We start from the raw sequence: 16,047 nt of genomic DNA on the forward strand, positions 1-16,047 counted from the left end.
AGTGCCCGCACGGTGGAAAGAGTTAAAAAAAAAACCCGGCCACTGCTATTGTAAATTTGGTCTGTCCGAATCCAAAATGGATATGAAAAAGGCTCTCTTAGGGCAGAAAGATTGTAGGAGTAACGGTATAAGGCAAGGCAACGCAACACATGAGCGACCTGCCAAACGAGGAGTGCCTCTCGCAAGGACTTTCTGTATGAAATTGTTCCTATTTAGGTGTTAGAAACATTTTTAAAAAAACCCTGAAAATCCACGTTGTTCGTCGGGTTTCCTGTTTGTTACATGTCCGATTTTTCTTACCACTTTAAATATCTTTTAATTCACTACTTATGAAATATAGCCTAGTTCCATATCTTTTTCGAAACAATTAATTTTGCAGCACCTGACATGAGGATTTTTATAAAACTATGTTGTTGTGAGAGCATCCATGTATCCATGTAAAATATGAATAATGGTTCATTTTTCGGACTCTATACTCTACAAGACAAACACTATATTTGTTTTTATTTGTGTAGATTAAATAATTAATCAAGGCTGATTATTTAGGATATTTAGAATATTAGAAGACATTTTTCATAGGAAAATCATACATTTATATTTTCCAATATTTTTTTTTTATTTTGCGAATAAATAACGACATGTTGGGTTTTTCTTGAAGTAAAATTTAAAAAAATCATTAATATATTTTTAAATTTTATTCATTCATAATTTTATAAAATACAACCACTTAAAAAGCATATATAGCCTATATATACTTTATTTTGCTGTAGGAACTATTGCATGTAGTGAACAGTACTTTATCAACGTTATCTGTATATAAGTTATATTTAAATAAATGTAAAGCAATAAAAATGCGAAAAATATACACGAAACTAAAATATAAAAACAATAAATTTTATATTTAAACATCAGAAGGAACGAAAGTGTTTTATTTTATTTTATTTACGGTAATTTTACGAGAAAGCTAGTATAAGCTCTACACAATTTCCGTAGTTTTCACGCTCTATATCTTAAGAATCATTCGTTGTAGTAAAGTTTGAATGGTAGCATTTTATTTTTACATTTGAATAAATATCGGGAAAATCGTTTCCATATTCCTCTATTTAAAAATAAATTGGATTGTTTCAAAGATGCACAAAAAATGTTACAATGATTGAATTTAAGAAAATATCGGATGTATTACGAACATGCTTTATAATATGAAAATGCATATTTCGGACAATATTCTTTCGTAAATAAGAATGAGAGAAATGGATTTAAAGAAATTGGGTCGAATACATTTCGATTCAATTAGAGAATATTAATATTCTCTAATTGCTCTCCACAGAAAATTCTCTTATAGACAGCAGTTTCCCAGCCATTGTTATACAGACCTTAGCAATGCGAGGGATACTGTTTAATGTTGTCTCCATTCTGAAGGTGTAAAATCTGAAGGCGATGATCTTATTTCGTCCTCTGATGCTTCTCGCAAGCAGTGTGATGCTACCTTTCAAGGCTGTCAAATTTGTAACATGTCCTCAATAAACCATACTTTATAAATATCCCTGCAAGCAAAATGACGCGTAGATCTGAATAAAGAGATGGCCAGGCGGTAGGAAACGTATGAATAACTAGTAAGCAGCGTCCTGTGTATTGAGACGATGCCTTAAGTCAACCACTTTCATGCAAGATCTTGCATGAAAGTGCAAAGTCATGAAAGGCATTGTCATTGTTGAAGTTGGGATATGACAAGCTCATTTGGACCTAGCTTCTTCGAAGATAGATCCCGATGAGCTTGGTCTAATGGACGACTGTCCAAGGATAATGTGACTCTGAATGCACACTAGACTGTAACAATACATTAACTTTCTCAGGGTACACATCACTGCCACGTCACTGGACGTGCACTACTGAAACCTGCAACATTATTTATTGACTGTTCAACAACACCTGTGGTAACGTCTTCAACGATTTATGAAGTAGGCTTAATTGGTTTGTCCTAGACCAAGAAAACTGGACTCTCAGACATCATTCTTCTGAGAGTTTATGGAGTCAACGGTGCTCGGCGTAAATTTCTTCGAAGGTGAAATTCTCGAAGTGCGCTGCAGCGTTGTCGTTTTTATCATGCAACAGCTTCACAAGAAATGCGTGTTCCAGCAAAGTGAAGGCCATCGTAGATGATATGAACATCAGTAGTTTTGGTCACTTTTATACCCAGAACTTAGGTTGCAACACATTTGCTTATGCAGCATGCTGCTTTTTCGTTGCTTACAGCTCCAAAAGAGCCGCTGGTGAGTTTTGATACAATGGTTTCTTAACCGTCTTAAATGTCTTCCGTATATCTTGATATTTCACTATATCAAATTTTGTTAAATTTAAATTGCTAAATATTTCTCTACATAGCGTTGAATAGGAGTACTTTAATTACGATCACCCAATATTTTAAAATATAAAAAAAAAAAAAAAAACATTGTAACCCAATAGATAATGCGTTGTACATCAGCACGATGTCTAAGATATAAACAGAATCTTCTACTATAGTTTTAATGCTTAAACAAAACAACCTCTTTCTATAGTCTTTTAGACATGGTAAAGTTAGATAATTCTACATTATAATTCACAGATGGTGGATATTATTAGACTGCTTATGACTCTGTCGGCTATTGTTAAAGTAAATGCTGCACTATAATTTCGTACCATATCACTAGCACAGTACTATATAAAATATTTTTTACTAGTGTTTTCGTTCATCAATATGCATAAAATCTGTTATCTAGAAATAGTACTTAAGATCTTTCTGGAAGTCTGTGACTAGCACAAACTATAGTAGAACCCCGATTATCCCAGTTCCTATTAACTGACGTGCCGTATTATCTGGGACGAACCTGAATACACATAATTTTCTTTTACAGTAATTCATAAAAGAAAGTTTAAAACGATAACACTTATTCCAAAACGATTTGTTTCTATTACCTTTTATCACTTCAATGTGAGACAAATCATTCATATTAAAACGTAACTAGAATAAATATTTTTAAAGCTATTGCATGCGTATTATTTGTACATTGAGAACATATTTACGCCATTTATGATTAAATTCACTTTTATGGGAAATTGGCACATATTTAGGTGTTACAAACGTGAAGAAAATCCGGAAAACGTTGGCCAGGCGCGAATCCAAGATCAGTGGTTTTATCCACTAGGCCACTGGTGGATTGTTTAGACATTTAGATATCATTTAGAAGCGAATAAATGCATGTTTTATGAAAAAAATTATTGTAATTAAATATTTGAACATAATTAAATAATAATTTTATTTTCTATTTTACATTAAATAAAGTATTTTTCCGCGGCTATTATTTTATAATTTTACATTTTGCATTTCTTCTTCATCTTTGGGAGGTAGATTATTATTTTCTACTATTACAGAGGTAATAGGAACATTTTTATCATCGCACAATTTTGATACGAATGCTGCAACGTAGCAGTCGCCTACCGCGTTACCAATTGTTGATAATCGATCCCTGTACAAAAAGAAAAAAGAGAGAGAAAATTATAGTAATCGTGAAACCTTTAGAATTATTAGTCAAATTAGTTTAGACAAAGCTACTTACGTAATCCAAAATATTGATAATATTAATGAGAGATCGCTTGTAGATTCCACGTTCACTACTGCTAGACATGTTAAAATAAACACAGGGCTCCCCGTTGCTGGCATGGCTGGAGATGCAATAGCTAACAATACTACCGTCAAACTGGATAAAATTAAAGTATATTTATATACGTTATATATAAATATTTTAGATGAGAGAAAGATAAAGCCAATATTACCAAAGCACCAAAGAACTGACGCCATTAACTGAAACACCTTCTATTTGTGCAAGAAATATTGTCACGATTGTTAGGTCGATGCACACGCCCTGCATGTTTACAACCATTCCTAAAGGAAGGATGAATCTAGAGATATTTTGATTCAATTTGTTATCTTCTTCCATACAACGAAGAGTGATGGGAAATGTGGCTAAACTGGAAAAGAAAATTAAAATATTGTACATTCATACTTAGGTTCTTTAAATGCTTTACGAATTGAATATACTAATTTACCTAGAAGCAGTACCAAATGATGTCAGGAAAACTGGAAGAATGCTGGAGATGAATAAAAATGGATTCCGCCTCACTATTAGAATATATAAAAAGGGTAAGAAAATAAATTGATGAATGACTAAACCCATGATTTCAGTTAATATAAGCCATCCTAATTGGTATATTAAATTCAAAACTGATTCTGTCTTCAGTCCTTCTTGAAACATCAAGAAAAACATTCCAATTGGAAGAATTCTGAAAATAAGTATTTATATTTGAAATTTTTGAGATGTTTATAAAAAGTTTCCTATCTTTTAGAATCTTACTTGACAAAATATTGTACTATCTTCATTATAATTGATGTAAACTGTTCAACTATAGATCTGAATTGGGCCACTTCATCTTTAAGCGAGACCATTGCCAATCCCATTATTAAAGACACAATCAATAAACCTAAAATTTATAGTTTGATCATTCTAGTTAATTGATAAAATGTTAATTTAAATTAATTAAATAATAATTAAAAATTCTAAGGGGTGTCGTAGAAGTTTACCAATAAAATTTGTTTGTTCTTTCACTTGAAGACTTTTACTGGTAGAAATGCTCCTGTTTGTAGATGAAGAATTTATGCCATTTGAAACTAACTCGGCTGTGGCTGTGTACTCCTAAGAAAAAATATAATATTCGATTACGTTAAAACTTTTAAAAATGAATATAAAACTAACTATGAAGAAAATACTAACTTGAGAAAAAGTTGCTTTGATAATATTGTCAGGGATGGCATTTCTAAATTAAAAGGTTTTACATTGTATTAGTGATTTGCTTAACTTTTTGGAATATTTATTCTAATTTCTGTCTGATTATACAATCACTAACTATTCTAGTATAATGAAATTACTTATAGGAATAAAATTATAAATAAATATACAACAATAGAACTGAAATTTAAAACAGAAGCAAAGAATTCCGCTTTACTGCTCAAATACTATTATTTAATTCTAGAATTGATCATAAAAAAACTAATCATTTTTAATTTTTAATAAAGAATAATTATTTTTTAATTTACTTTATTAATAAATATAATAAATTAATACAATAAACTAAATTTAATCTGCGTACAAAATCCCATTTGTTAACATAATTTTCTATCAAGCAGTTAAATTCTCAAATATATTCTCAACTTCTACGTAATTCACATAATGAAATTTTTAAATTATTAGTAAATAGTTGAATATCCTACGTTGCGTGAGAAATACAATTATTGTATTAATTTGAAAGACGTTAAGTGCTCGAAATTACTCGTTACTTACGTAATACACGTCATGAATTTTACATATCTCATATTATACTCACATATTACGTCACTAATTATAATCATATATAGAAATCATCGGCGTAATTCGTGACGACGTTTTAAAACGTCATTCGTATTCATAGCGTCATCGATTTGTATGTATTATACCTGATGTCAAGTATTATCTAGCCTCTCCAATAATGTGAGGGTAATCGGTTAGGTAATATCTGACGTCACGAATGCTGCCTCCAATGATAGTGTCTCTACTTTTGTTTACACGTTACTTTGTTGCTATATTTGTCTATTGTATCTTCATAATGTGTCGAAAGCATGTATTTTATAAAATACATACTTTCGACACACTTGTCCAACATAATATCAAAATTCATAAAGAAGAAATAAACATTCAGAAATGTATAGAAAAGATGTGTAAGAAATTTAATATCTTTATTTGCATAGTGTTTATACATTATTGTTTTAAATAAATATTCTCAGTTTGTTAATAAAATATTAGATAAACAATATAACAGTAATAAAGTATATTTATATAAAAAATTCAAATTTATTTCAACATTTTTATTGGATTATTAAATTGGAATTTAATTAGAACACTTCATTGGATTAGCTTGATGGAGGCACTCGCCTCTTCCTTGGTGGATCGCCTAGTCTAGTGGTATTCAATCCATGGGTCGCGACCCCATTTGGGGTCGCGGAAAATTACCTTGGGGTCGCACTGTTAAAATGTTTGAATACCATTGGCCTAGTCCAATCCAATTTTTAAGTTCTCATTGCTATCCAGAAAACTACAATGTTGGTTATGTCTCCAGACGTCAGGCTAATCCATACGATTATTCTTTGTGGTGGTTCTTAAAAGATGAAGTATTCAGATATCACGTAACGGGCCTTTAAGACTCGAGGTTTATTTGGTTACGGCAACACAACTCGTGGGCGATCTGCTGAGGGGAGATGCGTGCCGGGAGGACTTTCTATGAAAAACTGGCCCCTATTTGGGTGTTACTAACGTAAAGAAAGCCCAGAAAACTCCACATGGCCGGCCGGTTGGCGAGGCGCAAACTCACGACCAAACTATCAGTGTTCGGTGGTTTTATCCTCTCGAGCACTGGTAAGCTTAAGACTTGAGTTCGCATAATTCAAGTTTTTCAGACTATTATACCAGAAATATGCAATTGTATTATCAAAAATTTGTGTGTGATTACGCGAATTGGTATTTCACTATTGAACACTTCATGTGTTAACATTTTATATATTTGTAAATAAGTTGTATGGATTAAATCTGAATTTATAGAGCTTTGATTTATAAAAAAAACCTGGTATTGTTTAGCTTGATTTGTTCAGCAGATATTGAGAATTAAAATCCCAACTTTTAGCTAGGATATCCTGTAGACCTATCCAGGTATATATTTTTTCACTTTTGGCTTTTTTCGCTTTTGCGTGCACTAAGAAGACTTTTTTCATACCAATTGTGGGTTTGGTACAGTACAAACTGTATAAAATATTATATATCTGGGGAGTTCCCATTGGACCCAGAACGGTAGGCTGACATGTTAACCGACTTAATATTTAAGATCTGATCTAAAAATTTTAATGTTATTAATAATCTTTACTAAAAGTGTAAAAAAACTGTACATTAAATTTCTCTTGATAGCGAATGCATCATCACTAATGCTTTAGAAAAATTGTAAAATTCAGTTATATTTTAATCTAACGTATCTTAAATAAATATTACGTATCAGTAAGAAGAATTCAATCACAAAATCTTACAATGTTTACATGAAGTATAAAATATTGTAATAAAATCGATGCATTTTAATACGTCTTTAAATAATATGCAAAATACAGGCCTATATTTTATCATTTCATACAGTAATCAACAAACAAGGTTGTCCATTAAATCTTGCATTTCCTGCTTATTACGATGAAAATATTGTACGCTGATTTTATTCTTAAGTAAACATAAACAACAAACTGGTTTCTCTATTCTGATTCACCACGTTTGGGATTATTCCAATTATACGACAACGAAAATAATGAAATAACTTTATATCCTAATATATTTTCGAATTTTGAAGAATTTTGCTAATTCGAATTTTTATTACGAAACAATTTAAAGATCTAGACATCAATACACCCAAACCGAAAAGTCTACCAGTGGTTGAGTGTTAATTGTTTAAGGGTTTTTAACTGATCAATGGACTGGCCACGTGGAGTTTTCTTCACGTGTCTAACACTCAAATAGGAACTAGTTTCCCATAGAAAATTATCCCAGAAGGTATCCCTCTTTGGCAGATCGCTCAAGTGTTACGTTATCTTATTCCATCAATCCATCCCAAACCGAAAAATGAGTTTTTTTTTTTCTTTAGGAACATAAAATCATAATAAAAAGTAATAAATAATAAATTAATACTGTATGAAATTTTGTTATAATCTTTGACTTTTATCTATAATTTTCCACCATATATTCTAATGGCATGCAAACCAGTAATGTATGTTTTATTCTCATCTTTTCACTACTCGAGTGAATGTTGAATGTTCTTCGTCACGAATATCAGGTTAATGTTTATTATGGTTGCAGTCTGCAATGCTTCCCATATGCATTGCAGATCGCCCTTGAGTTGCGTTACTTTATCCCATCAAAGTAAATCTTAAACGTTAAATTAATTTTGAAATTGCCAAAAAATAAAATATTTAAACTTTCAAAATTTGTGTAGAATATAACATTTTATAAAGGTATTAAATAGACTTTTTATAAAGTTTTGATCTACTAAGAATTGGTTTTCTAACATACCGTACTTTCTGATAGGCCCTATTTAAAAAGCACACACATCCGTGATAGGAAAAAAAGCATAGGAATATGTCACATAAAGTAATTTTAGGGGGCTATATCTCGCGAAGGGTCACATATAGAGGTATGGTTCCTTTGACTTTTTTGTTCCTACGAGTATGCTCTACAGCTTTGTTAAGTTCCCAAACGTATAATTCAGAGCTTGAATTGAATCTGAATTAATTTATGAACCCACTGAACCTACTTAATTTCTAGAATTGTAGATTCTAGCCTGCGCATGATGTTTGCAACTAGCTGAGAGAGAATGAGGATCGATCGTATTTCTAATTAATAAACGTTATCAGTTACGATACGTCCGAACAAACGTTAAATGCAAACACAAATAGCCAACTCATCCCAGTTTTTAAGTCATTTCCGCTTTTAAAATGATGAGACAGCATTTTCTTAAACAATTTGAGAAATAATGAATATTAAAATACTTGGCAACAACATCTTTCCTTAATGATTAAGAAGTATTATCTCGTCTTTTACAAACTGGAAATGATTTCGTCAGTTTCTTCACACCGACGTAATTCGCATTATCTTGCGTAATTTACAATGCGATTTCTCTATAATCGAACTAATTCTGCTTCCAAGCTTCGTTGCTCTGGAGGACCCGGATTCGAGTCGAGGTCACCTCAGAAATTTTTATGGAGTTGACCCGGATATGAGGGAGGTTATACTTTAACATCGAGCCTTCCTCATCACGGGCCTTGCCAAACCCATAATGAGTATGAGAAAGGTCATCCGCAGGACGGAATAAAAAAAAATTTTTTTAAAGTTTAATTGAGGGTTAAAATTTAAATTTATCATTTCCCTATTTAAATAATTGATTCACTAGAATTTTTAAAAATCTATAGTTTATCCAAAACGAGAGAAACAAACTTAATTGCTGGAAGTATTTTGATTTCCTTCTTTAATTATCTAATGTGAATTTGAATTAAACAAGCAAGTTTCGATGCAAAATTATTACTTTTGAATACATTTTTTTCAGTGAACGATTACCCAATAGGCACACTGGGCGCGCGCTTAGGGCCTAGTCGCTTCGAGGGGCCACTAAAATTAGATAGCAAAAAGGTATTATCTAAAATTTAGTGAACGTTTAACAAGTGTATATTATAAAGAAAAAATTGCTGTTATTTAGAGATTTTATTGTCTTTTTTATGTAAAAAAAAAAAAAAAAAGAATTTCGTAAAGGGTTTTACAATAAAATTGAGGTTTGGTTTTCGAGGAACATAATACACTAATGATTTTTTGGATTAATGTTACCTATGGTTCCAAAATGGCGGCTCGTCTCTGATTCCAGCAAATAGAAGAAAGGAAACAGTGACGTACGTTCTAACCTAACCTAACCTATTCTAATAATTTTGTTGGTAATAATTATGGTAATTTATTAGAATAGATTAGATTAGGTTAGAACATGCGTCCCCATTGTTTCCTTTCTTCTATTTGCTAGAATCAGAGACGAGCCGCCATTTTGGAACCATAGGTAACATTAACCGATTTTTTTTTTTTAGATGATAAAATTTTTGGATTCATAAACATTCGCAAACATTTAATATTAGTGTGTTTTAAGTTATTTAAATGCAAAAAGAAAAAAAAAAAATAGTTAAGAGAGAACAATGTCCATGTCACGAAGAAACTAAAACATTAAATTGAAAAACGAGTTTAGACAATTTGAATTGCATACAAAATCCTATGTTGCAATATTTTATTTTATTTATTTATTTATTTTTTAATATTTAAAATGGACGACATTCCCAGAAAAGATTATCTTTATCAGAAATCAACTGTAATCTATATTTTAAAATTTTGTAAGTGGTTTATTGTCTATATTTTAGCTCTTATTTGAAAATAAAATATCCATCATTTACACGAATTTCGAAACCTATGTTTTATGCATATCTGGATAGAAATTGCATGCATAAAATAATACTTATTTAGATTAACCGAATGAATCAAAATAGAACAATAGTAAAGGCTCATAAGGGTGGACAGTAAATCGGATCTTCCATTCTTTAGTCTGGAAGTTGATTTTTCGCTCGAATTTTAATTTGCAAAACTTGCCGTACTTTGCTAATGTTATGGGAATTTATGTCAAATACTATGGATTATTTGTAATTAAACTATAGAATCTTCTAGTTAAATAATACATGTGGCAAATAAATTGCATTTCTGAGTGATACTGTAGAAGCTAGGATACATATGCGGTTATAAACATGAAAACCTATGAAAATTAAGGAATTTTCATAGATTTTTAAGGTCTAGACTGGATTTAATCCGTGTTCCTTTCATGAACACTAGTTAAACTATGATTCTGAGTAGTTAATACTGCATTAGTTCAAATCTAATCACTATAAATTATGTAATACTCATTTTTATGTTGCATGGTTTCAATTTTTTCAATGTGCTTGATTTTAAATGGAGTTCCATATATTGTTCCACACACTTAACTTAAAAATTAATTTATAATTAATTATAAATTATTTATTATAAAAAAAAGATTTGAAATTTTCTATCAAATTATACGTTTTCTGAGCATAATGTAGATATATTTTGTACATAACAGTGGAATAACGTGAACTTATTTTCATTTAATGCTGTTCGTTTTATCAACTTTATCCTTATCAATATTAAAACTTATTCATGCAAATAAATGTATATAATAAAAATATATTTTGTCCTGTAATATTTACAAAAAATAAAATAAAATAATTGGGTTAAGGAGGATCTATTTAGTGTTATTGTATTGTTATTTATAGCACTGTTTTTATATTTTTTTGGGTCACTGCCAATTGTTATAGGAAAAGATATTTTAGCAATAACAATTTACAAAATTTTTTAGTAAATTTTTAAGATAAAATTTCTATTTTAACCTATTGTATCGATTGATTAAAAGGCTAAAGTAATTGTCATCCTGTCTGATTTCCAGAGGTTTAAATTGACAAATGAGACGGGATTTATTCCAAGTCATGAAGAATCAACCCATTCTATGCTTGTAATTAATGGCAGGAAAAGTCAAATGAGATTCAAAACAACAGTATTGAAAACACTCGAGTGAAAAATTTCTATTTAATGAAAATACAGGAAATATTTTAGACATCGAAGTGAATTGTTTGAAAGTCACTCAATTAAAATAATAATAATAATAATAATGAGTTGAAAAATCAAATTAAATCTTTAATATTTGCAAATATGTACAGACATTCGAACGAATTAATATATTTTTAAGTAATATAGATACAAATTTTTAGTGTACAAATATTGATTTATATAATTTGAAAACTCGTAAAATAATTTATTCAATTCAATCTTAGACTTGGATATTTTATAAAGGAAATTACGTATATATTTATGTGTTTAGACTACACATAAACATATGTAATTTCGTTTACAAATTTTCAAAAATTTAATTTAATTAGTCTAAAGTAACAATATGAAATGCCTGTATATAAATGAATATTCTTGTATTTAAAACAAATTAAGCAAGTAAAGCCATTAACTCAATAATGAAACTTGAAAAATTACAAAATTATTTAGTATGAAAGCATATTTTCGATTATAAATGCAGGAAAATGTAGAGCACTATACAAATATACAGAAGATTAAGTCCTTAAGAAGGCGAGGCTCCTTAATCTTACTGCACATTTCTAATATTCTGTTCTACATATAGATTGATAAAATAAAGCAACGCAACACATGAGTTATCTGCAATATTTACCAAAGGGATGCTTTCAGGGAAGACTTTCTACGTGGTCCTATGTAGGTGTTTGATACGTGAAGAAAACTCAGAAAACTCCACGTGGCCAGTCCATTCATTGCTCATGCATGAATCCGAAACCAACGTGCAAAGGTTTTATCCACTGACGGGCGCTAATTGGATAAACCCCAAAGGTTAATACTTTCCTGGGCCTATTATCTAACTTTTGAATTCTTTTTTAATTGAAATTAAATGTGTTCAGTGGAATTTAGAACTGACGATTAAGGAGGACAGCTAAAAACATTTAACATCTTTTATTTAGCCAAGTTTTTACTCCTTTATACTTAAATCCCTCGTTTTTTTGGGGGGAAAAATAAGGGTTTTTGGTTAATATGAGCAGAAAATATTTTTCAATTGGGCAAAGATAGTCTCCTGATTTAATTTATCACAAATGTTTATTTGACATAATGCATTTTCAATTAATATTAAACAAAAAACATTTATTGCATATATCACTTAAGCATATAAAAATTTAATGAGAAAATGAGAATGAATATTATGTAATTATTAAAATTTTTTTAAAAAATTGGACTTTTAAGAAATGTTTTATTTTATAAAAATACTAGCTGCGTGTACTTAGCGGTGCTCGAACTTTTAAGGGCTGGAGGATTGGTGAGATTGGGTTGATATAGGATGATAAAAACAATGGTTTTAGTAAGTAAAATAGTAAAATGTACTGTACCTGTATTGATTTATTATTTACGATAATGAAATTACAAAACACAAAAATTGCTCGGGTTTAAGTTAAGAGGAGTGGGATTTAGAGGTGATTGGGAGTGGAGATCACCACAATACTTTTTCTGGGATGCCGAAGAATATTCATATCAAACTTAGTGCGGATATATCGAACAGTATTTACCCTTTACCTAACAAACATACGTATTTTAACAATATATATATATATATATATATATATATCTTGTAGATTTTATCAGTAAAGCATTTCCCATTATTATATCGTTAAGAAATAACCATTCCTAAATGAAAGGCAAAGAAAATCCAAACAAGAATTTTTAAATATAATTTTCACACATTTGAAGCATCTGTATAAAATGGCGACTTTTTCCAAAACACTTATAATATGACTATTTTACTATAATTAAAAGTTTTTCTTCGTGATCTCATCCAATTAATAAATAATGAAATGATTTATATATTTAACAATAAATATTCAGAGAAATGTGACAAACCTCAGCATATCCAAGAAGGAATCTAAGATCTGACTTTTCTTTCCAGCATCTTCCACTCGACTTTTTGGTTTATCCAGAGCTTTTTCTCCGGGCTTGAGAAGATGAGCTAAAGTTAATCCCAAAACACTAGCAAGGAGCGAGAGTAAGACGATGAACAAAACGGTGTAAGAAATTAATTTTCTATTTTCCGATTTACCCAAAGAAGTGATACCTGAAATAACGACAAGGTTGCATGAAACATCTCCTTTACTGGGAGGTAGGTAGGCAATTGTAAGTAGATATGTAGATAGTTAGGATTGGTAGTAGTTAATACTTCTGAGCTAAATAATAACTTACCTAGAATAATACTGCAAGGAAGCATGGGCAAAATGATCATACGAAAAGCTCTAATCACTAACATTCCCGGAAAACCGATTAATTGCTTTTCTTGCTCGTTTAAGTTAAACTGACGGAAAACCAGGCCAAGAGCGAATCCGGAAATTGTTGTTACAATTATTAAAACGGATATCCAATTCTGCTTCAAGCATTCCACTTTCTAGGAAATTTCAAAGAAAAAAAAAGAAAAGGTGCATTGAATGAATGGATAAATGAATGAATGTCAAGAATAAAAATAGTATGTATGCATTAAAATTACTATTTTTCTTAGTACAGCTGCACGTGTTTTCAAAGTGAATCGAACTAAAAAAATTCTTTTAAATTCGGATCAAATACGTTTTATTCAGTTAAAATGTAAATAAATGTAAAGAATTTCGTCATCTATAATTATTTTATATTTCATTATAATCCCAAAAAATTCGTGCGCTAGGCATTTCATTACAAATTTAACTTTAAAAAATTAGCTTAAAATTTTGTAAATAAAAGTATATATTTGTTGCTATTATTTTTTTTAAATTTAAAAGCATTATTTAAAAGTAATTTTTGAAAAAAACGCAAAAATTTATAATTTAATTATTTTTTCGATTGATAAAGTAAGAAACACATAGGTCTTATTGGTAATAATTGATAAAATATATTAAACTATATAAAAAGCTCACCTTGAGACAACATTTTTGATCACTCTTCATTTTACTATTAAATTAATATCTTGAATTTTTTTGCTTTTATAACCGAGATCACGTGAATAACTGGTTATATTGACTAAGGAAATTGAGATGAGTAATATTGTTCTCGTAGTATATGATATTTCCTATACAGAAATTCGATTGAATGGTTGTAACGCTTGTGAAGTTTGAAACAAAACGGAGAGAAAGATGACGATTTCACCTAATTTATTCATTCGAGACGAGGAAAGTCATTATACGTATTTTGACCCTCAAAACGTAAATTTTCTTCTGTATTTTTCGCCCATTTCCTAAAAACGTTTTCCCTTTGGTATTCCACGAAAAATTTTCATATACATCTAAGAACCGGTTAACACGATTAATCATTGTTTATATTTTCTGATATGCCTTATAACTGGAAAACAATTACTAATAATGATATAACTTATCTGTTATCCATACTTTATGATATCATTATTTCCAGACTGTATTTAAATATGATACTTTGGAATTAATAACCTTGATTTTGGTGTTTTCTATAAATTCACGTCGATTTTCTTTCCCCCTTCTTTTTATAAATTGAACTGCGGTTTTAATAAAGTTCTATTTTTAATCTGTTTTATAACAATGCACAATATGAAAATCTATTTTAAAATACGAATAAATTTAATATTATAATTGTATAATCGCATACAGTTAAACCTCCGAAGAACGGCCACTGAAGGGAATATAAAAATGGCCGTTGTTTGGAGGTTATTTTGTGTGCATTTTTGTTTAAAAAACAATTTCAAATTTTAAAAATTTAAAATATTTAATAATTTTCATACCGAAACCATTAATAAATTGAAAAATTCTGCAGAAACGCTTAATCTATAACATGTAAATAATAAAAGTATTTATACGAATAATTATATTAAATATCTTTATTATTAAAGATAAATACTTTATATACCATATTATATAAATAATAGTACAATTTTTATAAAATTTAAAGTAAATATTTATTAATTAAATGATATGAAAATAACAAAACTGTGACGTTACTATTCGAAATCTTAATAACAGAAACAGTCGCATGGAATTTTAATGAGTTACCTTGAACTTTTGTTTAAATTAATAAATGTTTTGTCGTTCTACCTTGAAAGAAAATGTAATTTTGTATTTTACCTACTGAAGCAATTAACATTTTGTAGGTCTCTATTTTCACCTCTTCATTCATTTTAAAACTTTGGAAAATATAACACAATGTGGCAAATTATTTTATTTATTATTTTAATCTGACATTCTCTTAAAATATGGAATGCTAAAACTTTGATTTAAGAGATTTAAAAAATTTTTTTTTTCTTATGAAATGGTAAGGTTTTGAATCTGAAAAGTTACGTATGATGTGCAGATTAAAAACAAAACCAATTAATAAATAAACTTCTTTCTGTTATTTTAACTGTGAAAAAGTTATAGTCAATATCTCTACTCAAAATGAAATTAATTATCATTCTCCAATTTAGTAGTGAAATAGCATTTAGAAAGTCACCTGTTTAAAGGTCGTACTGTATAGAATGCTGTACTATAGAATTTTGAAAATGCTTAAAAATATATTTTCCAAATTACAAGAAGGTAATTCTTACATAATTTATTTGATTTAAAATATATTCTCTCCACCTCAAATTAGTAGTCTTGCTTCCGTACATCATACTTTTCTGTTAGCAATAGAGTCGTGCCGGTCATCTATCTAACTCCTTTCAGGGGAAAATTTTGAATTGAAATAACGTGACTTCAAGTTTGTATCGGAAATTCTCATGTAGTTAATCAGGGTCTCTGTCATAGTCTTTCCGCATCTGGCCTTGCTTTTCGTCTATCTA

General features: G+C 29.6%; 1 protein-coding gene across 1 annotated transcript; it reads right to left on the minus strand.

The window, feature by feature from the left end:
- Nucleotides 1–3,332: 3,332 nt before the first annotated feature.
- Nucleotides 3,333–14,212, minus strand: LOC136973891 (neutral amino acid transporter A-like). Its single transcript, XM_067268669.1, has 10 exons — nt 14,183–14,212; nt 13,485–13,683; nt 13,149–13,359; nt 4,806–4,848; nt 4,616–4,727; nt 4,389–4,515; nt 4,084–4,317; nt 3,811–4,005; nt 3,594–3,734; nt 3,333–3,503 (listed from the first exon to the last, which is right to left on the minus strand). The coding sequence occupies exons 1-10, from the start codon at nt 14,210–14,212 to the stop codon at nt 3,341–3,343; spliced, it is 1,455 nt and encodes a 484-aa protein (XP_067124770.1). The 3' UTR covers nt 3,333–3,340.
- Nucleotides 14,213–16,047: the final 1,835 nt, after the last annotated feature.

The sequence above is a fragment of the Centruroides vittatus genome, unplaced genomic scaffold (genome assembly GCF_030686945.1).
Source record: "Centruroides vittatus isolate TY-2023 unplaced genomic scaffold, ASM3068694v2 contig_329, whole genome shotgun sequence".
Lineage (NCBI taxonomy): Eukaryota > Metazoa > Arthropoda > Arachnida > Scorpiones > Buthidae > Centruroides > Centruroides vittatus.

What these genes read in the sequence shown, in the direction of transcription:
- LOC136973891 (XM_067268669.1), bottom strand. Translation starts at nt 14,212, where the DNA reads ATGAAGAGTGATCAAAAATGTTGTCTCAAG. An exon ending in TCCTTGCAGTATTATTCTAG is followed by an intron (nt 13,360 to 13,484) that starts GTAAGTTATTAT and finishes TCGTTATTTCAG; the next exon opens with GTATCACTTCTTTGGGTAAA. An exon ending in TCCTTCTTGGATATGCTGAG is followed by an intron (nt 4,849 to 13,148) that starts GTTTGTCACATT and finishes CTTTTAATTTAG; the next exon opens with AAATGCCATCCCTGACAATA.